Source organism: Monodelphis domestica, chromosome 6 (assembly GCF_027887165.1).
Source record: "Monodelphis domestica isolate mMonDom1 chromosome 6, mMonDom1.pri, whole genome shotgun sequence".
NCBI lineage: Eukaryota > Metazoa > Chordata > Mammalia > Didelphimorphia > Didelphidae > Monodelphis > Monodelphis domestica.
The window spans coordinates 144,588,300-144,614,763 of record NC_077232.1 but is presented as its reverse complement, the minus strand read 5'-3'; the positions used below and the strand labels follow the sequence as shown (position 1 = coordinate 144,614,763).

At 37.3% G+C, this 26,464-nt stretch overlaps 1 protein-coding gene across 1 annotated transcript; it reads right to left on the bottom strand.

Annotated features, from left to right (window-relative positions):
* Positions 1 to 15,780: 15,780 nt before the first annotated feature.
* On the bottom strand, positions 15,781 to 15,951 carry LOC103103764 (metallothionein-1-like; the record flags this gene model as incomplete). The annotated part of the gene is made up of 1 exon (XM_056803801.1): positions 15,781 to 15,951. A coding segment is annotated over exon 1 (171 nt), but the record flags the coding sequence as incomplete, so codon positions are not given.
* Positions 15,952 to 26,464: the final 10,513 nt, after the last annotated feature.

Genomic DNA, 26,464 nt, shown 5'->3' with positions numbered 1-26,464 from the left:
TATTTAAGCAGGCAATGGGGGAGGGGGAGTGATTAAAAGCCAGGGTTTTTAACCTGAAGTCTGTGGACAGATTTCAGGGGATCTGTGACTTTGAATGAGGTTGGGAAAATCTTTATTTCAATATAATTGGTCTCCTTTGTAATCTTACTTATTTTAATTTATTCATTTAAAAATATTATTCTAAGAAGAGATCTGGAAGCTTTACCAGCCTGTCAAAGGGATCCTCAATACCAGAAAAGTTAAGAACATGTTGTAATGGAGAGGTTTATTGGTGGTAAAGAGAAAACAGGATTCAGGAGAGACAGCTGATGGTTTAAGGTTGGCTGAGAGAGAGAAGGGGTTTTGATTAATTTCCCCCTTCAGCCTTCCCTCCTCAACAATGGCTGCTCTCACAGATGGGCTCTTGTCCTCCTCCACTACTAGAGCCTAAAGATTTCTTCTCAGGAAGATTACTCTACCACCTTTCCCCTCAAGTTATCTCACTCACACTTGAGTCACTTGGGAAAGGATAACGCCTTTAATATAAATTAAGACAAATAGGGCAACACAATGAAAATGGCTGGCAGGAAACGAATGGGAAAGGAAAATGGGGAAAGGTGTCCTTTCTCGAACTACCCCTTTTACCTCCCTCCTCAAATTTGGGGAACTCAGACTTTGGCAGCCTGAGCCCCCTGAGAGATAATCAGGTTGACTGACCCTGGGTTTGGCCCCCTGTCCACAATTCAGACCCAGGGCACCAGGAGCTGTGAGGTAAAAGTTTGACAAAGGTTCAAAGGTCTTCTTCAGATACCTTCATTTGGGAATGGGGGGGGGGAGGAGTTAGGGTTAGTCCAGTCACCAAGAGAGGAAAGAAATGGATATATCCCAGGAGAAAGGTTTGGTCAGACCGCTCCTCCTAGGCTTCTCAAGGTTGAGCTATGAGCTATTCAACTGAAATCCTAGCCAGGAACTTCTGTCTTCTCAACATTCCAGACCTCCTGGGACCCCTCCCTCATAAAGGTGAGCAGATACACAAAACTCTTCAGTCTGGCACTTTTACTTCCTGTAAACCCTCTCTCACATTGTGCTCTACTGAATGAATAAATACTTGGACTCATGTATACAGTGGAAAGAAATATCTGTAGATTTCCCCTTTGTAGCATCTTATTGTGGTTGCTCTGCTCCCTTATTCCACAAGCTCATGCTATGTTTATTTCTCCCAGAAGCACAGCAACGGACATTCCCCATTCTTTTCAGCTCTTTTGGTGCCTTTCTCTGAGCACCACACACACAGATTTAAGGCTGACAATTGCATAAGACTGCCAGCTGGGAGAGATTGCTACTCTTCCAGAATCAAGCATAAGCTCATCTCTAAGAACAAATAAAGTGATGGAATAAAACGGCTTCTCATTCTCCCTATTCCCCTTTCTCATATCCCTACCTGTACCACTCAAGGTCCCCCAAATTAAAGAATGAATACAGCAGAATACTTTCTAATCTGAGATTTGTTGCTAAGTATTTCAACTTACTGCCACCATGATCTGGATAAAATAGTCTTTAAAATTTAGTTTTCCAGTTAGAAATTAGCATGCAGAGACTGTCCCCAGAAGCACACTAGTACAGAAAAGCCAGAGGCTGCAGCAGTTAACCTATTTCAAAGATACATCCATTTCAAAGCCTAAAACTGTTAACATCTATGCTACCAAATAAAAAGGCATTTTTTGATATCTTTCTTGTAGGATTCTAAACTCTAGGGTCTTTCTACAGCCCACCAATTTTGCCAATTATTTGCTGGATGTGTCATTTTCCTTCGTATGTTGCTAGGATACAGGTTTTAATATTCCCCACCTATATTTTCTTTTAAATTCTCTTTTACTATTATACATCTTAGATCATCATTTTCTTCCTGGTACACTTGTTGATCTATGCTGAAATCACATCAACTTTAATGCCTGTTATACATATTGGAAAGACAAAGAGTTATACTCATTAATACTATGTATTTTTTGTAATTATAGTTTCACATAGATTTTTTTGTTGTTTTTTTTTGTTTCTAGGTTTCTTCATTTCTGTCTCTCCATATTAGTGTATCAATCATCAACCTATGTCAGCCTTCCAAAGAGGAACTTTCTCTGAGTTCTCCATGACTGCCTTCTTTGTAGCTATTCACCATGATAGTCCTTTTAGTTTGTATATCTGTATCTGCTTCTATATCATCTTCCTGACTTGTGGAAATTTTAGGCAAAATTTAGGACCCAATAAGGTCCAGAAAAGCAAGTAGGTCAGATGAGTAAAGTAATGATTTGAAACAAGGTAAAGGGAGAGGTAGAGAGCTTTCAGAAGGAACCAATAACTATTACTCTACAATCTCTCAGAGTCATAACCTTATTTATGTTCCTGGTGCAAGTAGCTCACTAGGATCCAAAGTGGGAAGTAGCTCCATAGTTTTAGATGACACAAAATGGTGGAGATTCAGCAGTAGGTCTCTTCAGCAAGGAATAGTTGGGGAGAGGAAGAGATTAAGTAGAAAAATAAATGAAAAGGCAATGTGAGGTGGTGATAGATGTGGCCTGGAATATGGCAAAGGATGAATTTAAAACATAACTGGGAATATAGGTATATAAGCTATTGTGGAAAAATAGGAACAAGAAGTATATTGGAAATAAGGCCAAGTGAAGATAATAGGTAAGAACAGGACAAAGATAACAATTCAAAGTACATTAGGGCACAGTTTATTCATGGATCAACCCATCTACAAAAATGATGCTATCCAAGGGTGCTTTTCTATGTATAGTGACATACTTGGAAAAAATAATGATGGGACAGAAAGATGTCAAAAGCAAGAATGTCAATGAGCATCGCAATAATTTCACTTTTCAAAAAATATCCATCTCTCTACTTTCTTTGCCACTTAACTCTTCTTTGTATCTTCCCTCTTTTGTTTACCTCTCAGTTATTTGCAATTTACAAGAAATTAATGAAATTTATCTTTTTAATTGGCCTCTTTCTAATGTTTTAAGTTGCAAGACCAACTCATTGATCACTTCCCTCTCTATTTTGTTGATATAGACACTCAGATATAAATTTCCCCAAGCACTGCTTTGGCTATATTCCATAGATTTTAAAATGCTGACTCCTCATTGTCATTCTCTTCAATGAATTCAGTAATTGTTTCTTTTCTTTCTTTTTTTTTAAACTCTTAACCTTCCTTCTTGGAATCAATACTATGTATTGGTTCAAAGGCAGAATAGTGTTAAGGGCTAAGCAATGGAGGTTAAGTGACTTGCCCAGGGTCACATAGGTAGGGAGTATTTGAGGCCAGATTTGAAACTAGGACCTCCCATCTCTAGACCTCTCAATCGACTGAATCACTTACCTGCCCCCAATAATTGTTTCTATGATTTTTTTTTTTGACCCACCAGTTTTGAAGAAGTAGATTATTTGATTTCCAATTAATTTCAGATTTGCCTTTCCATGGATCCTTATTAATTATAATTTTTATCTCATTTTGATCCGAAAAAAGTTGCATTTATTATTTCTGTTTTTCTTCATGTTTGCAACATTTCTATGCCCTAATACATAGTTGATCATTGTATATGTACCATGTACTACTACGAAGAAACTATATTCCTTTTTATTCCTGTTCAGTTTTCTCCAAATATCTACAAACTCTAATTTTTCTAATAATTCATTAATTTCCCTTCTTTCTTATTTATTTTTTTTTGTTCAATTTATCTAGTTCTGAAAGGAGAAGGTTGAGGTCTCCCACTTGTATGGTCCTATTATTTATTTCCCCTTTAAGTTTCTTTAATTTCTCCTTTATAAATCTAGATGCTATACTGTTTGGTATATAAATGTTTAGTAATGATACTACTTCATTATTTATAGTACCTTTTAGCAAAATGTAATTTCCTTCCTTATCTCTTTTAATCAGATCAGTTTCTACATTAGCTTTTGCTGGTATCATGGTTGCTATTCCTGCTTTTATTTTTACTTTAGATGCCACATAATAAATTCTGCTACAGCCTTTTACCTTGAATCTGTGTGTGTCACCCTGCCTCAGATGTGTTTCTTGTAAACAACACATAGTACAATTTTGATTTTTAATCTAATCTGTGGGTTTCATTCATATTCAGTGCTCTGATTACTGTGCCTGCTATCATATTATTCCCTTTAGACCCTGCTCTAGTCCCTTTCTCTCTATTCCTCCTCACCACTATTTTGCTTTTAGTCACCTCCCCATTTCCTTCTTCTTTCAATTACTTCCCCCTTTTCTTATTCCCTTTTTACTTCTCTGTAGGATAAGATAGAATTCTATACCCCACTGATTATATTTGTTTTCCCCTCTCTGAGCCAGTTATGATGAGAATAAAATTTAAGAATTGTCCATCACTACTCTTATTCTCATCTCTCTATGATTTTTCAAGCCTCTTTATATTATATAATTTTCCCCATTTTATCTCTCCCTTCCCTTTTCTCTCAGTGCAATTCTCTTTCACCCCTTGATTTTTTAAGTATCATTCATATATATACATATTTTTCATATCATCACATTTACTTGTACATATCATTATATATCATCATATACATCATATCATCATAAACACCTTATGTCCCATACTCTTTATAAATATATTCCTTCTATATTCTCTGCTTCCAGGAATAATTTTTGAGAATTACAGATATCCTCTTTCCATGAAGACATATAAATATTTTGACCTTAATTAGTTCCTTAAATTTTCTCTTTCTTATTTACTTTTTTGAGTTTGTCTTGTTTCCCATTTTTTGACTTCAATTCTTTTGTTTAGGTCTGACTTATTCTTCAGGAATGCCTGGAAATCTTCTATCTTATTAAATGTCCTTTTTTTCCCTGAAAGAATATACTCGGTTTCAGCTTATTTTCTGGGTTTCTACTGGTTTCACTTCTTCAAAGATGGTGTGATGGCCTGAGGGGGGAACTTTAAGAGTCCCCTCCCACTGCTGATTCAATTAACCCTTGAAATACTTATATCTCAAAGACTTGCTTTAGGATTGGTTGTAAACTTTTGATCTTACTTTGATCTTGATCAGATCAAGAACTACTTAAATTGTTGCCTTAGGCTTAGGTGTAAGTTTCTGGACTTACTGTGTACTTGTTCTAATTGGACACATTCTTGATTGTTCTGTCCTAGAGCTCTGTCCTGAGCTTTAGGTAAAAAGATCTGAGCTCCCCTTAGTACTATCAGTCACCCCAAATTCTGATCTATGTCCTTATCCCAAGCCCAGACTGGGACTCCTGACTTCGCTCTGAATTCACATAGATAAGCACTCTTCAGCCCAGACTGTCCTGGGCTACGACTCCGAACTTCTCCATAGTTTTGAAATATTAAGGGATATTTGTTGGCTTAAATCATGATTTGCTCAAGCAGGATATCCGATCTGAATGTTGGCTTAGATTTAGGTTCAGAGTCTGTGGCAGCAGATGTAGAGTGGATATATGTAGCTTGCTCTTCACTCCTTGCCACAGTCTTGCTGACTCTGCTTCCTTCTCATCCCAATGTCCTAGATGTTCTCTGAGTACCCTTTGGGTTTTTCTTTTCTTGAGAGTTGTTTCACTATATCTCCTTGTTGGTTCTTTTACTCCAGTATTCATTTTGATGCCATATTTTAATATTACTTGTAGAGGATTCTCGTGATGGATCAGGGCTTCTCTGTTATACTCTGCCATCTTCACTTGTCCCCCTCGGTTTTGTCCATTTAATATTCCATTTAATTATTTCCTTTCCAGATTTTGTGGAGTTTCTTATATAATGAGAGAACTGGCCAATGAGGACAAAGTAATTAAGATCTGGGCAAAGCTTTAGGATATTGGCAGCAGACTTTTGATGCTGATTCATGTGGTAAAAATGAATGAAGGAAGAAACATTTCCCTCTCCTACTTTGGAGCACTATAGACACATTCTGACTATTTCCTGTTGGCTTATTATTGCATGGTGACAAAAATCTTTTAATTGACTACTGAGCCAGAACTAATTAGGTATATGGTACTCTCTGTTCCTTTCTGTTGATTGAGACAAGTGTTACTGTGAGTTTCCACTTTAGGAAAAAGCTTTGGGCCTTACTCCTGCTCAGTCTCAAAAATGACACAAAGGATACTAAGATAAAATTCATATCAATGAAGCCTAAAATCAAGTTTACTAAATAGCTCTAGAAATTGAGCAAAAATTATAAGATTTCAAATTGGAAAAATATCAAAAATTTGTTAGCACAACTTCCTCTACTGATGAACAAACGAAGACCGAAACATAATGTAGTTTATCTCTGGTCATACAATTAGGGGGAATGGGATTAGAACCCAGGTCCTTTGCCTCTAAAATTCAGTGTTTCTCTGCTATACTACTATACTACATGGCTACTGGAGTATCAAATCAATAGTTGAAAATTATAAGAGATAATTTTTTAGTTCAATATAAGGAAGAGCTTCATAAAAATAGAATTGTCCCCCAAAATTGAATGGGCTGTCTAAAGAGGCAATCAGTTCCTTGACACTAGAAGTACAATATCAAAGGTTTAATCACTATAAAGTGTATTATAGACGTGAATCCTATTTTACCTATAAACATGGACTAGATGCTCTGTAAACTTACTTCAGGGTTCAAAACTGACCTCTGATTTCTTCTAGCTGCCTAACCTTAGGCAAGTCAAAATCTCTCATGGCTTCTATTTCCTCATCTGTAAAATGGAAATGATAGAAACACCTATATCCCAGTATTGTTGTAAAAATTAAATGAAAAAATTAATTGTAAAATGGTTAACATAGTGCCTGGTTTTTAATAAATGCTATAAAATGTTAGCTATTATATATACTTGATAATATAAGTATTCTCCTCATTTTACCAATGAAAAGAGGAAAGAATGACTAAAAAGTAATAATTTTTAGTTTATCTTCCTTTCATTTTATGTATATATCTTTTAAAAATATAACTTTATTATGCATCCTTAAATCTAAAAAGAAACATGATCATTTTATTTCCTGTGGCTGCCAGGGTTAAAGGACTCACTCAGTCATAGATGGGTCACCTTGCAGAAAAGGGGAATGACCTAAGGGCTAAACTCTCCTTACCCCAGACCCCAATGGCCCCAAGAAAGGGACCTGGAACTTTGGTCTATTTCATTTGTCCTGAAAAGGAACTGAAAAGTTCTAAGTATGGAGAGTAAGTAGAGTCACCCACCTAGGAGTGCAGGCTTTGGCACTCTTGGCACCCAGAATCACAGCCTGAATGTTACAACCATGCTAGAAGCAAAGCCATGAATCTAAAGCCCAAGGAGGGCTTTGTTCTTAAACCTTTGGTTGGATTAATGACATGTAAGAATACAGGTAAACTGGGAATATAATCCCTCTTCACTCCCCCAAAACCAAAGTGGGATAGAGGGACCATTCCCTGAAGAATAGGGGTGGAAATGTTGATATGCTTACTTTTGTTATACAACTGAAATATATATTCCTTTATAAATAATCAGTTGAATAGAACTGGGGTGCTTAGATATCCTAAATTGGAGGAACAAAATCAGTGGGGACTTGGGCTAATGTCAGACTTGAGATAGAGATGACACCCCACTCATCCCTTCAGAATACTGGGAGAGGGGTGAAATTTAACATAATGGACTTTCAGGAAGAAGAAACTAGAGAATCACTGTTACATATGTATTTTCATATCTTTAAAAGGCTCTTCTCCAAACTTGTTCTGTTTGTTTCAGGACCTCTAACATACTCTTTTACTCTACTTTCCTCTGTCATATTTCTTACTGACCCTACTGCCATCTCTCTTCCATCCTTTCTTTGGTCCCTCCAACTCTTAGCTTTTTATGGCCTCAGTTTGAGTATACCTTTACCTACATCCTAAGGGAAGAATGTGACAGAGGCTGGCACTAAAGAAAAAGTGCCAGGCTGAAGAGGGTGTGAAACTGATCACGTCAATGGGGGAGGGGTCCCAGGAGAGTGTAATCTGGAAGAGGCAAAAACTCTGGCTGGTAGAGGAGTTGCTTTCTCTGTCTTGAGAAGCTGAAGATGGAAGGTGGGAAAAAAGATTTTCTCCTGAGGGTTATCCACTTTTCCTGCTGGTGACTGGGAATCTTTCCCCCCCAACACCTCCCAATTGAAGGGACTTTCTGAAGAGAAACTTGAGCAGACTTTACCTCGGCTCCTATTGCCCAGGGGTGAGTCAACCTGACTTTATCTCAGGGGGCTCAGGCTGACAAGGCCTGAGTTCCCCCCAAACTTGAGAAGGGAGAGGAAAGGGTTTAGATAGAGACAGGTACCCCTTTTCCCCACTTGCCTTTCCCATTCTTTCCATGCTAGTTATTCCTTTTGTATTACCTGATTGAGTTGACATTAAAAGTTATCTGTTCCCCAAGCTGAGTGTGAGTGAACAGGTCAAGGGGATACCATTTGATCTCAAGTAGTGGAGGGGGGACAAGAGGTACAAGAGTGAATCTGGGAGAGCAGATTTACCTAAGGAGGGAAGGCAGAAGGAGGGAAATCTTCAAACCCCCTCTCCTCTTTCTGAGTCAATCCTAAACATCAGCTGTCTCCCCTGAACCCCACTTTTAAAAGGGAGATTCTCCTCTCTTCCCCCCATCAGTACTGAATGTCTGAACCCCTCGTTACAAATTAACCTCCCCATCTAATACAGATGGCATCCTCTACCAGTCAGAGTCTTCTCCTCCTTTAGATTCCACTCTCCTGAGGCCCCTCCCCCATCAAGGTGATCAGTTTCACACCCTCTCCAGCCTGGCACTTTTTCTTTAGTGTCAGCCACAATCACAAGAACAATTTCTTTTCAATCATGCTTGATTGGGTGCTTACTCCTTTATAATTCTCCCCTCTCCACTAACAGTTATTTAATTGAGTTACTTGCTTCATCAGAATATTTTCCTCTTGTCTGCCCTCTCCATTTCAAACTCCCCTTTTATGCTCTTTCCTACCTTTTGCCTTTCACCTTCTCTATTATGGAAATTTTCCACAAACATTTTCTTGCTTAGCTGACAATCTATTCCTTATGGTTATTCAAAATCTAATTCAGTTAATTAGATCCCTTTTATAAACCTCACTTAATACTTTCTTCAAATTATTTCCCTACACTTTTGTATCACAGTTCCTTTTTATTCCCTTCCACAGGCATTTCTAACAGCCACTTTCCATTTATTTATCCCTCATTTGTCAATAATTGACTTTTCACTTCTGCTTTTATGACACTCTCATGACTTCAAAGATTTTCCAAATTAATTTAGCTCACTTTACTTTAAAAATTATGTCCAGTTGAAATTTCTTTTAATGGGATAGACTAAAGTAGCCCAAATATAAACTGGAAAAAAAAATAAGGGTAAAGTGGCAAAACCCTCAAGCTGGGAAAGTGCTAATCATGTTGTCTGCTTAATTAGGCTTTTATCATTGCAGGTCACAGTTGTTTGCATGTGTTTTTTTTTTTCACTTGAATTAATCCAGCTCTAATTCTCAGACCTAGAGCATGCTTACATAATTTCCTCTACAATTCTTATTTTTAATCATTTTTCTTCCATTAAAATTAATCTTTTTTCTTATTCCTTTGTGTAAAGCTTAAACTGAACTAGAATGCATATGCCACAGTGATATATCACAAAGGTAGATATAAGATCTGGTTTCAAACTGAGTCTCCTGCTAGTTAGCCTAAAGTGTGGGTAATTGACTTATCATTTGAGAGTGTGTTCTCTCATCTGAAAAATGGGCAGCATTGGGCCAGGTGATTCCTATGCATTACCTTTCAACTTCAAAATATTATTAACACAATACCATTTACAAACTTTTTTCCCTTACATTACTGTAATCATATCAACGGACCATTTTGGGTCTTTTCAATAAATCTCCAATCTTCAAAAAATGATACCTTTAAACTAGTAAATTCTTTGCTATCTATACAGATAAGTCTGTGTCTATTAGTTATTCTGGAAGTTAAAATGATTTTTATTCTTCTAATTCTCCCTCAAATAATTTTGGCAAATCCTATTAACATGTTCATTTTATATAATTTTAGATTGATTTGTTTCTTTGAGATTAGAATTTTGGTTAAGTATGAATGATGAAATAAGGAGGTGACACTTTTAGTATTATCTGAAGATGAAAAAAAGATGATGATATAGAAATAAGAATATAGAGAATGTAGGTTTTAGATTCTGAAACAAACAGAACAAGGAAATGAGCCCTTTCAATTTTTAAATATTTTTATGGAATACTTATTTATTTAAATACTTATACTTTATAAGTATATTTTAACATTATAGAATACTTGCTTTTGTCTTACTCATTTCCCTTTCTTTTCTTCCAATGATGATATATGATTGTTGATTGTCCAGAGAATTAAAACTCTAGAAGACGCTAAAGGCATTAAAAAGATATATAGTAGGTACAATATTATCACTGAAAACTGGTTCACAAGAAATTATAGATGTTATCATCAAGGGACATATAAAATAAATTATGTGAGCAAGATGATCTTGTAATGACAGTAAAGCAGAACCAATAGATAGTCTGAGTATTTCACTAATGCCCACAAAATGTTTAAAAACATAGATGAAAGCTTTAGGTAGCCTAGATGTTACTCTATTAGAGATTTGTGGGGAAAAAAAGCCAATAATTACAAAGGATGAAAAGGCATTAATGAAATGATACCTGCCACCAATGGAAAGAGTACCCATGGAAATGATATCATTGATCCATTTGAGTGTCAAAATATCTCTTCTTTTATTCCTTCAGAAAAGTCATTGGTATAGTAATTACACATTCACATGGACTAAGTTTATGGTAGCAAATTACCATCACAGGAAACACAAAACACTATGCCAGTCATATGGCTTCATTTGTTAAGCACATCCTGGTCATTCCTTTTCCCTACTCCAAAGGAAATAAATAATGATAACATTTGCTGCTAAGTATTTTCTAGAGAAACTAGTTAGCTTATATTAATTAAAATGATATGTTTTTATATAGAATTTTGAATTTTCAAAGTAACTTCTCATCATCAAATTAAAATACAACCATCTTTCTTGTACAGTATTTTGCTGAGGTCAAAAGAAAAAGCTGTTTTTTCATGGAGTTAAAAGAATTAAAGATACAATATGGAAATATTAAAGTTTTTATTCCATTTGCAACACCAAAACTAATTCTATATCGGTTAAGGCTAGCCTCCTTTTCCATGCCAAAGAAAGGGTAATTTACCAAGTTGAGTATTATTAACATATTATTACAGTCATGCATGGCAAATACCACTCCAAGGTAAATCTTGTCTTTATTAGCCCCCTAGATCACTGGAAATAAGTATTTAATGAATACTCACTTTTAATTACTATAATTAGTAGTAATGAAATGGTCCCAAAGCCTAACAAGGTCATTTACAGAAAAAAAAAATGCGTCCATTAGCAATGGTATCTAGCTCATCTTCCCTCTATGCCTCAACTTCATGAAACAATGGCCCAGGAAATTTTTGCATTTTGGTACCCCTATTTTTACTAAGTTCTCTCACATTATTCCTCTAAAATCTGGCTCAAATGAGGTATTCTATAATCCATGAGTAGAAAAGGTTTTTGAAAGCAATTTGGAATTTACGTTAGGAAATAGCAAAATTAAGAGTTAGAAAATTACAAAGTATTGTCATCTCTGTTTTCTGGTCATGCATCATTATTCTGTATTCAGAGAAAAATCAGTGTGTAGAAGAGAGATAAGTAAGAGGGGAATTGAGGTACTTTTGACCTCCTATTTCTCTTTGAAGTATAGCCAGTGGTGCCAAGTTTCTACAAGAAACATGAAAGTTGTACCAAAGAGCAAATACTTTAGTTTTAGCAATGACCATTGAAGAGTTTTCTATTTCAATGTTTTAAAAGAAATAAAAATCACCATTTGTTTTTAGCAACATAGTGATGGCTTGAGTTTTATGTGACTGGAAAGAGTTAGTAAATCTCCCTATATGTTTCACACAAAGGAATGACTTAGACTTTAGGGGAAATCTGACTCCCTAGCTCATAAGTAGCCAAAGTCTTTACATTGGATCATATAGCCTTATATACTTAATCAAGAACTTTTTTCACTGGGAAAAAAGAAAAAAAGAAAAACAATTATCTTGCTTCTGGATAGAAATTCAGAAGAGGTGGCAATTTAATCTGAAGTAAGTCAAAAGATGACATAAAATCTATGTCAACACCTTTCTTTCTGTAGATTGAAAAAAATGGAAATAAAGTATAGTTTCAACGTGTACATTTAACAATGTAATATTTCGCTATAAGAAAAGATGAACAATTCAGAGAAATTCAGATGTGCAAATGCAAGGTAAAGGATTTATTTTTAGTTTTGACTGAACTGGTAATTACATTGGTGGATTGAAACATGAGTGAAGAATTTCCACTAATCTAGGTTGATCCTCTTTGCCACTTGTAGACTTAAATGGCTATCTGGGGTGCTGAGAGTTCAAGTGTCTTGTCCAGTATCTAAACCAGAACTAAACCAAATTTTCCAATTTTCTCTGATCCTAAAACTAACTCTTTAGATACTTTACCACACTGAGTGGAATAAGCAAAGTAATGAAACAGTATTCATAATGACAACAGAATGTAAATGGAAAGAATATAAACAAATAGAAATAACACTATTAAATTATAATGGCCAAATATCCCCAAAGAAGAGATGAAAAATGTTTCTCACTCTCTTCTTTTTTATTAATAGAATTTATTTCCAGGTATCTCATCCTCTTCCTCCCCTCCTTATACTTCAGAAGGCATCATTGCTCAATGGTATTGCTGTTATTTATGATATTTATACCAAAAATGGTATTTATAGCTTTGTGGGTATAATTCCAAATTGTTTTCTCAAATGGTCCAACCAAAATCCATTTTTCTATATTCTTTCCAACATTTGTCATTCTACCCTTTTGTCAGATGTGAGATAATACCTCAGAAGTGTTTAGATTGACTTAGTGTTTAGATGTGTGTGTACATGTGTGAAATAAAGTTCTAAATCACTACTACTTAGTCATATGCTTGTGGCTTTGATTTATCCATCCAAAAACTGTCTATTCATATCTTTTGCCCATTTACCAATTAGGGAATGACTCTTATTCCCATACATTTGAAAAAATTCTCTTTATATTTTAGATATGAGACTTCTGAGATCTGAACATTTTCCCCCAATAGTCTCCTTTTCTAATTTTGGCAACATTTGTCTTATTTGTACAATTTTTTTCACTTTAATATACTCAAAATTATATGTTTTATACCTCAAAAAGCCCATCATCTCTTATTTATTTATAATCTTCCCTCTCTTCCTTGCCAAAGCATAAAAAATTCATCTGTTTTAGAATTAGCTGATGTGTTGATCAGTTTTACTGAAATGATTTTTTCTTCCTCTTTTCTCTTGACAGGTATGACTCTCTGGGGGAGGGGGGGAAGCATGGCGCATAGAAAAACAAAAGATTTCAAAAAATTACAAACAAACATTCAGAACACAATTATTTAAGCATAGGTTGGTCTATGAGGCATTTTTATTTTAATAGGTTATTGAGGGTAATTTTCCATTCAGATGCATCCTTTAAATATATGTTCATATAACTGCTCTAGGAAAGGTTTTCACCTTCCTTGTTTTCCTTTTTTTTTAATCTGTAAAGTGAATGAGATGGACTAAATAATTCCTAATACCCCCCCAAATTGTGAAAGGACCTATCTGTACAAAAGTATTCCTTATAGCTTTCTTTGCAGTAGTAAATAATTGGAAACTGAGGGGTTGTCCATCATTTGGGGAACGTTGTGGTATATGACTATAAGAAAATATAATTGTGCTACAATGAATGATGAGCAGGATATTTTGGGAAAACCTGGAAAGACTTACATAAACTGATGTAAAGTGAAGTGAGTAGAACCAGGAGAACATTGTAAAAAGTAACAGCAATATTTTTTTTTGATGGACACCTGTAGTTATTCCTAGTAATGCCGTGTTTTAGGATAATCCCCAACTGCTCATATTGAAAAATGCCATATGCCTCCAGAAAAAGAAGAAAAAGAAGTGATAGAATCTGATTGCAGATGAAAACACACTATATTTAACTTCCTTTTTCTTCTTCTTCCTCTTTTTTCTTTTTGTTTGAGATCTTTTCAATAAAATTACTAATAAAATATACAACAGATTGCTTATAATCTCCAGGGGAGAAAGAAAGAGTTGGGAAGGACTAAAGGAGGGAGGATGAGAGAAATGGAGCGAATTTGGAACTCAATTTTTTAAAAAACCAAATGTTAAAGAAAAAAGAGAAATCCCTAATGAAGAGTTTGGCTTGACTATTCTCACAAGAAAAATGAAATAGAAAAAGAATATCTATTTCCTAGGTTTAAGATGCATATGAATGGACAATTATTGAATAAGTAGTAGTAGTCTCTCTGTGATCAAGAATGACTATTGTCTTTGTGCAGTTTCATCTACAGTGTACCCTCATGTGGCTTTGGAGTCCAAAGGCTGAGGCGCAGAGTTTGTGGCACATGGGGCATGGGACGCCAGTTGTTACGGGAGGTGCGGTTGTGGCCTGGTGTCTGCGTTCACGCGCAGCGGCAAGACATGGACATCGTTCATCTTCAAAGGTGGCGGCGGCATGGTGAATGTGGGTTCGCCAGCTGCTTCTGTCAGAGGCAGCGAGTTCTAGTTGCTTTGGTGTAATGCTAGCCCACTTTAAGTTGGACTTTAGCTGATCCTTGAATCTTTTCTTTGGTCATCCTTGTTTCCTGAGTCCAGCTGACAGTTCACCATAGAATACCTGTCTTGGTATTCTCTGTGGGTCCACGCGGATGACGTGTCCAGACCATCGTAGCTGGGTTTTGAGAACCATTACTTCGATGCTGGTGGAGTTGGCTCTGTCAAGGACTTCCTGGTTGGTGATTCGGTCCTGCCATCAAATCCTCATGATTGACTGGAGAGAGCGTTGGTGGAATTGCTCCAGCTGTTTCATGTGCTTCCAGTACAGTGTCCATGTCTCACAACCATACAGGAGCGAGCTGAGGACCACCTCCTCAGTTTTCCCTTCTCACTTTCCCTGTAGGATAAGATAGAATTCAAGACCCCAATGGATCTAGATGATATTCCTTCTCAGAATTGATTTCACTGAGAGTAAGGTTTAAGAATTACCTTTTAGCACTCTCTTCCTCTCATTCTTATAAGAGTATTTTCCCCCTCCCCTTCCCAGGTGTATCATTATGTGATAAAGATTATACTATTTGTTTTATTTCGTCAAGTATCTCTTGGTGCCATCTTCAATCCCCCCTCCCCTTTTCTTTTTTTGCATATCATATTACAGCACATATTATCCCAATCTCTTCCTGTGAATGCTTCTTCTAATTACTAAAATAGTGAATATAATTTTTGAGAGTTACAAATAACATTTTCCCCATATTGTAGCCCTTATAGAAGAAAGTTTAAATTAAAAAAAAAACATTTTCCCCTTTTCCCTTTCTTTCTTATTTACCTTTTCATGTTTCTCTTGATCTTTGTGTTTGGATATCAAACTTTCCACTTAGTTCTGGTCTTTTCTTTACAAATACTTCTGGATAGGTGATCCTTGGTTGAAGACCCAATTCTCTTGCCTTTCTGACTATCGTGTTCCAAGACTTGTGGTCCTTTAGTGTGGAATCTTCCAGGTCTTTTGTGATCCTGATTGGTGCTCTTTGGTATCTGAATTGTCTCTTTTTGGCTGCTTGTAGAATTTTCTCCTTAGTTTCAAAGCTCTTGAATTTGGTAATTACATTCCTGGGAGTTGTCTTTTGAGGATTTAGTGTAGAGGGTTTGCATACACAGCCCTGAGCACACTTGACACATCCTGCTGGGCAACATGAGCAGCAGCTTTTCTTGCAGGAGGTGCATCGACAAGATTTACATTTGCAGGAGTTTGCACAGGTGCAAGAGCCACCACTCAGGCAGTCACAGTCCGGGTCCATGGCTGGCAGGGAGAACTCTTTCAATGTCTATTTTTCCCCTTGTTCAAGAACATCAGGGCAGTTTACTTGGATGATTTCTTGTAGTATGATGTCAAGATTTCTGTTTATTTCTGAATTTTTAGGTAGACCTCAAATTGTCAATTGTCAGATTCTCAAATTGTCTCTCCATGATCTGTTTTCCTGATTTGTCATTGTCTCAGTGAGATATTTTATGTTTTCTTCTATTTTGTCAGTCTTTTGACTTTGCTTTATTAATTCTTGCTGTTTTGCAAGATCATTATTTTCCAGTTGCCTAATTCTGGTCTTTAAAGATGGTTTTCCTTTTCAGTTTGTTCTATCCTGCTTTTTGTGGCTTCTAGCTGTTTCTCCAATTGAGAGTTCTTGTCCTTTAAACTGTTATTTTCTCTTTGAACTATTTCCCACTTTCCTTGACAGAAGGCTTCCATCTTTTTGATAAACTCCAATTTAAATTCTTCAAGAGCTTGTGGACAATTTCCATTTTTTGGAAGGTTTTGGTGCATTTATTTGAATTTCCTCTTCTATTTCCTCTGTAGCCTGGGTTTTTCCTCCATAAAAATTTTCTAGGGTCAATCCCTTCTTCTTTTTTTCTTGGAGGGAGGTTGTTGTTCCTGGGCACTATTTGCCATCCCTGTGGAGATTTTTCCTTCTCTTTTTAGTCAGAAATGTGAATGAGATTTGCAGGCTCTCTGTGTATGGAGTTAAGGAGCAATGGTGTTGCCTGAGGCCAGCTCTTGAATCTCCACAGCTTCTGCTGTTTGCTGCCCTTCACTCTTTTATCTTCCTGCCAGTACCCACAGCCTACGCTCTTCAGCCTGTTGGGGTTTCAGGTGTAGATGCTCTCAGGGTTATGTCTTTGTTGGTCTTAGTCAGCTCCCAAGGACTTAGAGGTGCCCCTTACTCATTCTAGTGGTGCCCCTCACTCACTCACTGATTCTAGGGCATGCTGGCTCTGACTCTGGTTTGGTGGGTGGGGTGGGAGAAGGTAGACCAGTTGACATTTTGGTGGGAGCTTTTTCACCCCTTTATAGTGTGGAAATGCCCAAATCCCATGTACCTTCAATACTGCGCTCTCCTGTAGAGTCCCTTCATTCTTATGAATTTTTTTTGTCTTTTGAAGTAGTCTATATTGGTGGGTGCTGAGGAGAGGAAGAGTCCTACGTCTAGTCTGCCACCATGTTTACCCGGAAGCCCTTTAGCTTCCTTTTATGTGTTGTCTACATCCTTTGAAATGTAATCTCCTTGAGGGAAGGGAAAATCTTTTTTATTTTTTTTGTATTCCTAGCACTTAACATAGTATCTAAACTATAATATATGCTTAATATATGTTGTTTGACTTGATTTAAATGGCCTGTAATCCACTATTAGCTTTGAAATATTGATGGGAAAGTAAGAAAATCCTCTAAAGACATTATGTGATGAATTGTAGTGAATTTTCCACTGGATATGTATAAGATTAGCACAAGACTAGCAGATGTGGAAAAATGACAGTCACTATCATTGGAGAGAAGTCTTGAATTGAGCTCTAAGTTTCATTTTAACCTATAGATTGTCCATACGGTCTTACGACATAATCAAAATGTAAAAGTATTTTACTTACCATATTATTGGCCTATAAACTCTTTGAGCAGAAGGGCCAAGTTGCTTTCCCCTTTATATTCACAATGCCTAGAACCATACCTTGATTATTTTTTAAATCTACTTCATAGCTTAACATGCCAAGGAGTCCATCATCTCTTCTCCAACCTTCAGGTGACCAACCTCTATTGACTTAGCTAAGCTGTTCTTTGGGCAACAAGCACAATCAATATTGGTATTAAAACTTTTTCTAGCTTGATAATACCTTTCAAAGTCAGTAGGTTTTATTTCAAGAGCCCAAAGAAATCTCTAGGTCCTTAATAATTGAAATTAAAGTTATTTGAATTTCATAAAAACTGAAGGAATTGAAGGGATTAGAACAGCAAGTTGCTTATTATGGGAAAAGTGCGAACCACATTGACTCCATCTTATGACTCAGTTCCTGAGCTAACTTAGTTCCCTTTCTTTCAATTAAGAGTGTAGTTCATCATATGTCTTGTAAGAAAACTTTATTCAATTGTGGGGATTGGTAGAAAACCTTATTACACTGTTTGAACCTAGTTCTGCAGGGTTGGGAAACTGAACCACTTCTACCTGCTATGTAGAGACCCTTAACTAAGGACCCAGGATATGCTATCCTGAAACCCAGTCAAACCCTTAGACAGATGAAAAGTTTTCTCAAATTATAAATCTCAAGCAACCCATAAATCTTATCTGAAATTTGGCTCCATACTAATAAAGCAATTATTATTTCCATTGTAATAACATAATAAAGCAGAGAGTAGCAAAGTAATGGACATTGAGTCAGTGGTTGTGAACACCTTAGCTATGAAGCCAGAAACATATATATGTTGCAGTGGGGGACAACATGAAAGCACACACCCTAATGATAATGCAGGGGGACATACCAACTTATTCCCAGAAGAAAATACTGAAATAGAAGGAAAGATTCCTATCTTTACACAGTCAAATGATAATGTAGATGAACATAAACCTCAGATTAGTGGTAGAGTAGGATCTATGATTATTAATAGTATAGTATAGCAGATCTGCAAGAAGAAGCTAACCATACCATCAAGTTTACCAGTTCTAAATGAAAATCTAAAGCTTAGTAGTGAGACACATCCAGAAACTGATTTGAGAAACAGAAGCTGGTGACTTAGGCTTAGATCAAAATGCAAAGCCAGAGTTACCAACAGCTGAAAAAAGCTTACATGGCATTGAACAAAATCCAAAGAACATAGGGATTGGATTCAGTGAATCAGATACAGATACTGAATCAGAAGGAATGCCAGAAGGTGTGATAATAATGAATGAAGATGATTTAGAACAAATGCCTTATCAGTTTTATAAGCTTTATGAAGAAGTAGACAAAGAAGGGACAAACTCTTACCAAGACTATGAGGAAGAATTATTCTTTGGGCACAGAACAAGTTGCATACCATTGGAAGAAATTTATGAAAGCTTAGGGGTTGATAATGAAGATGATTTTATAGATAAGTTGAATTACATGGCTTGTTCAGATACAGATGTTCAATGGGAAGGAGAATATCAAGAAACATATTGAGAACTAGAGGAGGAGATATAGATGCACAATTTCACTTCTATTCTCTAATTTCACAAATGTGACAAATACCATTCATTCTGTAACAGTGAAACCAAGATTTGTTGGAGTTCCATAGAGTAACATACTACACAAAACCTTATGAGAATGAATAATAGTCTTAGGTAGCCTAGAAAATAAGTTATTCCAGCAAAAGAAGAACAAGTAATTCAACATCTTGAACACTCCTATCCTCGTAGCATAAGACTTCGTCTTCATAACTAAGACAGACACAAACATCTAGAATGGTTATGGTAACATAGATTCACATTGGTTGAATTTGTTATCAAAGACTTTAACAGCAAGTTATAGATGAGAACAGAAGAAGTTTACACATGTCTCTCAACCTTTATCCTAAAATAGTTTCTACCGGGGGAAGGAAGAGAGAGAGGGTATACCATGAAGATACTACTTCATAGGTTCAGATACCTCACATGTCATCAATGAAGATACATACAGATGACATATGAAAAAAAGTCCTAGTCATGAAAAGCAACATGGATAACCCAGAAAGAAATCAAAACAAAAGCCTTGTGAATGAAAGCCTAGTGACAATATTGAAAAGAACATGAGAGTACTTGCCACCAGGATAAAATAAGAGAGCACTGCACATGTTATAATAATACAAGGATAGCAACCCTGAAGAAATACAGCCAGTAAAACAAAAGGAAAAATGCATTTGAAAGCTTACCAGCCATATAGAAGCCTCTATTTGATTTTTATACATAGCCTCTGCCTGTCACACAGTAACGAAACAGAAAGGAACAATGTTTTTATAAATTAATTAATAATTTTTCTATATTCTATCTCCAAGAACTAAGTACAGTAAACATTCAATAAATATTCTAGAGAAAGGTGAAACAACAATAATTAGCAAATTTGAAATCTCTATTCTTAACAAAATCCTGAGAAGCTATGCATAATGCTCACACCCACCCGTGAAAAACACATGTGCCCCTTACTTCCAGGCACAAAGATGTACATATGCAATTCTTAACCCCATGCATGAAGAAAACACATGTAATTCTTACTTGTAGACACAAAGAATGATTGATAAATTCTGACATTCACAAAGATTTCAACATACTTCCATGCAAATGTACTTTTCACTCTTACTAGCACACACATGTTAAAATCTCACATGCATACATGTTGGTGGTTTGTTCATGTGTTCCCAGTTCCTGATTGATTATTCCAGTGGATCCTGATTTGAAGAATACATCTTCAATAAAGACTGGAAGAGAAGACTGGCATGCTAACCAGACGAAGGACCAGAGAGGAAGAAAGAAACATGAAGGGACATGGAAGGACTTTGGAACTTTGAAAATTTTGGAACTTTTGATCGTTAGGATATGTAAGAGTGCGTCATACATGTTATATCACATATATTCATGCACATCCTACATAGGATAACACTTTAGAGTGATATCTTATGGAATGGGTAAGTATACAACATGCATAACTGCATAACAAAAGACACGGATAAACATTTCTGTGGGAAATTCAAACAGGTATAGATATTTCTTTTTGGCATGAGTTTGCACAGAAATTTAGGATGAGGTACATATGTAAATCTATACTAAGTACAACCTATGTAGACGTGTAAATACTAATTGACTAACATGCTAACTACATTAGAGTAGTGTATTAATATTCTAACTACTAACATTAGTGACAGTTTAGCAAATTTGTTCAAGTCTTAGGAAAGTAGAGACTGAAGTATATATGGTAGAGGCAGAGAGAGCTTGTAAGCCAAGATGCAAGAACCAAGGCTGGGGACATAACTAGCTGTCAATCAAAAGGCGAAGGTTCCAACAGAATATTCCCAGGAATGGCTGTTGTGGGTTTCTGGCAACACTGAGGAGAAGTAGCATAATCTAAAAGGCTTTGTCTCTGGCTCTGAGCAGTTGAAGCTGACCAGGGGAGAAGCTTTTGAGTTGGTTGTCTCTTGGAAAGAGTTGAGCTGACCAGGAGAGACGGAGAGATTTTGGACTTTGTTTTCTCTCTGGGGTTAAGCTGAGAGACCTTGCTGATTTTGTGAGGAAGAAGAAAGAAGATTTAAAAGCTGTTGTCCTCCATCTCCCTAATGTCTTGGAATCACAGCTTGTAGCTGGACTACTTTCTCAAACTCTCAATTCTCCCTCAGTTTAGATTAGGGACATCTTCGTCCCTCTCACCTCAGTTTCCCATCCTGTTATCCCAAAAAAAGTCCTTGACTTGAAAGAGGAAAAGAAAAGAGTATCTTTATAGTTCACTGGGGCGGGGGGAAGAATTGGGAGGAGAGGGTGGCAGGAGGAAGAGGGTTGGAGAGGGGAGAGAGTGAAAGGGAGGAGGAGATTAGAAAGATATACTGATCCACCAGCCATCAGTAGGGATCAGTAGGCAAACCCCAGAGTAAACCCCAGAGCAATCCCCTTGAGTAGCATTTCCCTTGTGTACCAGTATCCCTGTGTGACAGCATCCCTCAGCATTTCTCATTCCTACCTCAGTTACAAATAAGCAGTTTCAGGTTCCCTTAGCATCTCTCTAGTCAAAAGCTAGAGAACAGCAGTCATTGTAAAAAGAAACAGTTTCCCCTCAGTTTATCTTCCTATTTCACCAAGTAATAGTTTCTCTCAGTTTATTACTTCTATTTCATATAGAAGTTAGATTGCATTATGATTGTAGGTTAGCATTTGTTAGTGATAGGAAATTTTTCATTGTGACTGTATAGACATTAGAAAATAGGACATTTGCATATTTTTAATGTTAGTGGAATTGTTGAGATCATTTGAAAATTGTTACATGATTTGTTTTGTAAAACTATGTTCATGTAATTCCTTTACCTAAACCATTTTCCTATAACCCATTCTTAGCTTGGGATCTAGGTAGATAGAATAACTAAGATGTTAGGATTTTTTTGGGGGGGGCGGCAGTCAGAGAATCTTTAAGATAGCACAGGGTGAAGAATAGATAGATAGAATTATAATAAAGGTAAGTATCATTTAAAAAAAATGTAAGGTGCATTTTTTTAGAATAAAAGGGGGGATTGTGGAAGAGGCATGAAGACAGAGAGGATTTGCAGGATGAGCCAGGCATGCAGATCAAGGTGAAGGACCTGTCTGTCAATCAAGGCAAAGATTCCAAACACAATGTTCACAGGAGAGGAAGTTGGACCTGACCAGAGGAGATGAACTGAGATTTTTCTCTAGGGTTACTTACCAAGGGAGAAACCTCTTCTCTGGGGTTCTGATAAAAGAGACTGACTTTTCCTGACCTAGGCAGAGAGAGACCTTCCGGGTTTTGACAGAGTCTGGACTTGAATTACTCAAGCAGAGATTATCTGACTGAAGAAGGAAGAAGATGTAACAGTTGTCCTCCATCTCTGGCTGCCTCTGAGACAGCTGTGGCTGGACTGACATTTCTCACACCCTCCTAATTCTCCTTAGAGTTTAGGGACACCTTCATCCCTCTCACCTAAATCCCCATTCTGCTTGTTACCAATAAACCCCTTTACTTCAGAAAAGAAGAAGAAAGAATATTTTTTCTGAAATTTCATAGTTCCCCAGGAATACTTAGAAGGTGACTGCCTAAGACCAGGGGAGGGGAAAGGAAGGCAGAAGAGTGTGAGTGGAAACTGAGAGGTGAAGGGAGGAGAAGGGTAGGAAATATCTTGACTTATAAGCCATTAGTGATCTATAGGCAAACCCCAGAGCATCCCACAAGCAGCATCGATCCATCCCTCTCTATATCTCATTATCTCTCTTCTGTTTCCATTATAACGAGGCAGCCTCAGGTGTCCCCTAGTAGCAACTCTCCAGTCAAGCCAGAGTATATTCCAGTTATTACAACAAGAAATAGTTCCTCACAGATCATCTATTTTATTAAACTATGTCTCTTTGATCTTAGACATTTGAGTGTCAAAGAGACATCTCTTTTTCTGATTTAAGGGAATTGCACCTGTTTACCCTCCCCATCCCAACTTGTAAAGTCCCTAACCTCTCCTACAATTAGAAATCGGATTACCTAATTTTGCATCTTGGTTAATTATTTCCTTTTAATTAATTATTCTTATGTGATTAATTGTTTTTAAGGCATAAAAATCTATTTCCCTGTACTGGGGGTCCAGCCCCAAGATGAAGAAGGGGCCTAGTCCCAATTTGTTAGGCAATTGCTTGCATTCATTAACAAATCATAACACTCAGAAGCATGAACCTTTGTTTTCTCAGTCATTTCATCTTTTACCCACTACAAAACCTTCTGTGAGGTGACTAATGTAAATATTGCAATTCTCGTACTACTGATGAGGAAACTCTATTTCTTAATGGCACCACGGTATAGTTGACAGAGTATCCACTTGGATCTAGAGAGAACTGAGTTCAAATTTTGTTTTTCACACCTGTAAGGCAAAAGGAAGATTGTGATTCCATGATTCTACTTTTAAATCTATAATCATATGTTCCTGTGATAAGGATTGTCTAAGGTCTAATGTTTACTATATGTGTCAAAGACCAAGCTTAAAACCGAGCCTCTTAATTTTCATTCTAGTCCTCTTTTTGGTATGTTGCATGCTACCTCTTCCCAACATACTTCTTCTCGCAGCTTTATAATGAGCTTTGATCAAAATTTTTCATACTTTATGAATTATTTTCTTGATAATAATGCTGATAAAGTTTTAAAATAATCAATTCTTTAGACATCCTGGGAGAAGAAGGTGCTAATAAGAATATCTAATGATAAGCAGTAATCAATATAAATTAATCCCAGACAGAGTGATAACTTTTGGCTAAACTAACAATAGACAAATACCTTTTGGTGGTTTGATAGTTCATTTCTGTGGCATATACAAATAGAAAATTATCCCAGGAGAGTGAAAAACAAATGGCAAGTGAGTAAACTTTCAACAGATGTCATTAAGAGGAAAGCTTATTTTTGTTGCTGAAGTTAATGACACTTAAAGGCCAGAGAATAAAGGAGAATAGCCTAGAGAGAAGTATGTTGTAGGTACCAGTCCAAACATCAAGAGGGAAGATACTTTTAAATATTAGTACTGAATATATTCAGTTCTGGTGCTAACACTCTATATTTTATACTAGGATAGCAGACACCATCTGCAGGCTTAATCTATTCTTAAATCCTTTTCTATGTGACAAAGCTTATTTTCTGTTGGTATAACTTTTGTGATCATAGAAATACATACTCACCACATGAGACATCATAATAGTACTCTTGTGGAAAAGTGTATAATTTTAAAGTTTTCAAAAGTATTTCAAACAGGTTTTTGACTTGCTATTTCTTACTTTTTTATTTTTCTTTTCTATTTGAAACTTAATAATCATCAACAAACAGAAACTCTTCAGTACACAAAGAACAAGAAAAAGGATTCTTTAAAGAAGAGTGAACTTCTTCTAATATAGCTCTTACAAGAATTTAGTCTTTTGAGGCAATCAATGGTTTCCTTGGTAGTTTTGGTACATAGAGTGTGACCCATGTTAGAGGTCTATATTTTGAGGGTTTGTGTTGTTGTATGTATATATATATATATATATATATATATATATATATATATATATATATATATATATATATATATATAGTGGTAGTCTCTCGGTGACCGAGAATGACTATTGCCTTTGTGCAGTTTCTACGGTGTACCCTCATGTGGCTTTGGAGTCCAAAGGCTGAGGCGCACAGTGTGTGGCACTTGGGGCCTGGGACGCCAGTTGTTACAGGAGGTGCGGTTGTGTCCTGGTGTCGGCGTTCACGCGCAGCAGCAAGACGTCGACGTTGCTCATCTTCAAAGGTGGTGGCGGCATGGTGAATGTGGGTTCGCCAGCTGCTTCTGTCAGAGGCAGCGAGTTCTAGTTGCTTTGGTGTAATGCCAGCCCACTTCAAGTTGGACTTGAGCTGATCCTGGAATCTTTTCTTTGGTCGGCCTTCTTTCCTGAGTCCAGCTGACAGTTCACTGTAGAATACCTGTCTTGGTATTCGCTGTGGGTCCATGCGGATGACGTGTCCAGACCATCGTAGCTGGGCTTTGAGGACCAGGACTTCGATGCTGGTGGAGTTGGCTCTGTCGAGGACTTCCTGATTGGTGATTCGGTCCTGCCATCGGATCCTCATGATTGACTGGAGGGAGCGTTGGTGGAATTGCTCCAGCTGTTTCATGTGCTTCCGGTACAGTGTCCATGTCTCACAACTGTACAGGAGCGAGCCGAGGACCACTGCGTTGTACACTTTGAGCTTCGTCGTAGTGCTTACACTGCTGTGTTGGAGGACTTTGGAGCGCAGCCACCCGAGTGCCTGGCTGGCCTTTTGGATCCTGGCATTAATCTCGTGGTCTAGGGACCCGTCGTTGGCAATGGTACTGCCCAGGTACTTGAAAGTGTTGACTTTAGAAATCTGTGTGCCGTCAATAGTTATGCACGGCTCGTTAGTTGGCCTCCCTGGTGCGGGTTGGAACAGCACCTCTGTTTTTCTGAGGCTGATAGTCAGGCCAAACAGTTTTGTTGCGGTAGAGAACCTGTCCACAATGGTTTGGAGATGATTTTCTTGGTGGGCCTTGAGAGCACAGTCATCTGCAAAGAGAGCTTCCAGGATGAGTCTCTCTGTTGTCTTTGTTTTTGCAGTCAGGCGGCAAAGGACGAATAGTGAGCCATCCAGTCAGTATTTGATGTAGACACCCAGGTCTAGATCCATCACAGTATGTCGTAATACTTGGGTGAAAAATAGGTTGAATAGCACTGGAGCAAGGACGCAGCCTTATTTCACGCCATTGGAGATGTTGAAGCGATCGGAAGTCTTTCCACCAGATAGAACTTCCCCTGTCATGTCGACATGAAAGAGCTGGATCAGTTTGACGAATTTTGCTGGGCAACCGAGCTTGCTGAGGATCACCCACAATGCGTCCCTCTTCACTGTGTTGAATGCCTTTGTCAGGTCTATGAAGACAATGTAGAGACTCAGGTTCTACTCAAGGAATTTTTCCTGCATTTGCCTCACTATGAAGACCATGTCGATGGTGCTGCGATCTGGTCGGAAGTCACATTGTGATTCAGGAAGGTTCTGCTCTGAAACAGATGACAGGAGTCTGTTGAGTATAACACGGGTGAGGATCTTTCCGGCAGTGGAGGGTAGTGAGATGCCTCTGTAGTTGTCACAGGCTGCTCGTGCTCCTTTGTTCTTGTATAGGGCTACGATAGAGGCATCTCTGAGTTCTGGGGGCATGACTTCCTCTTCCCATATGCTGGTCAGCACTATGTGGAATGCCTGGAGCTCCTTTCCATTTAAGGCCTTGTACACCTCAGTTGGGATCCCCATCTTTACCAGGTGCCT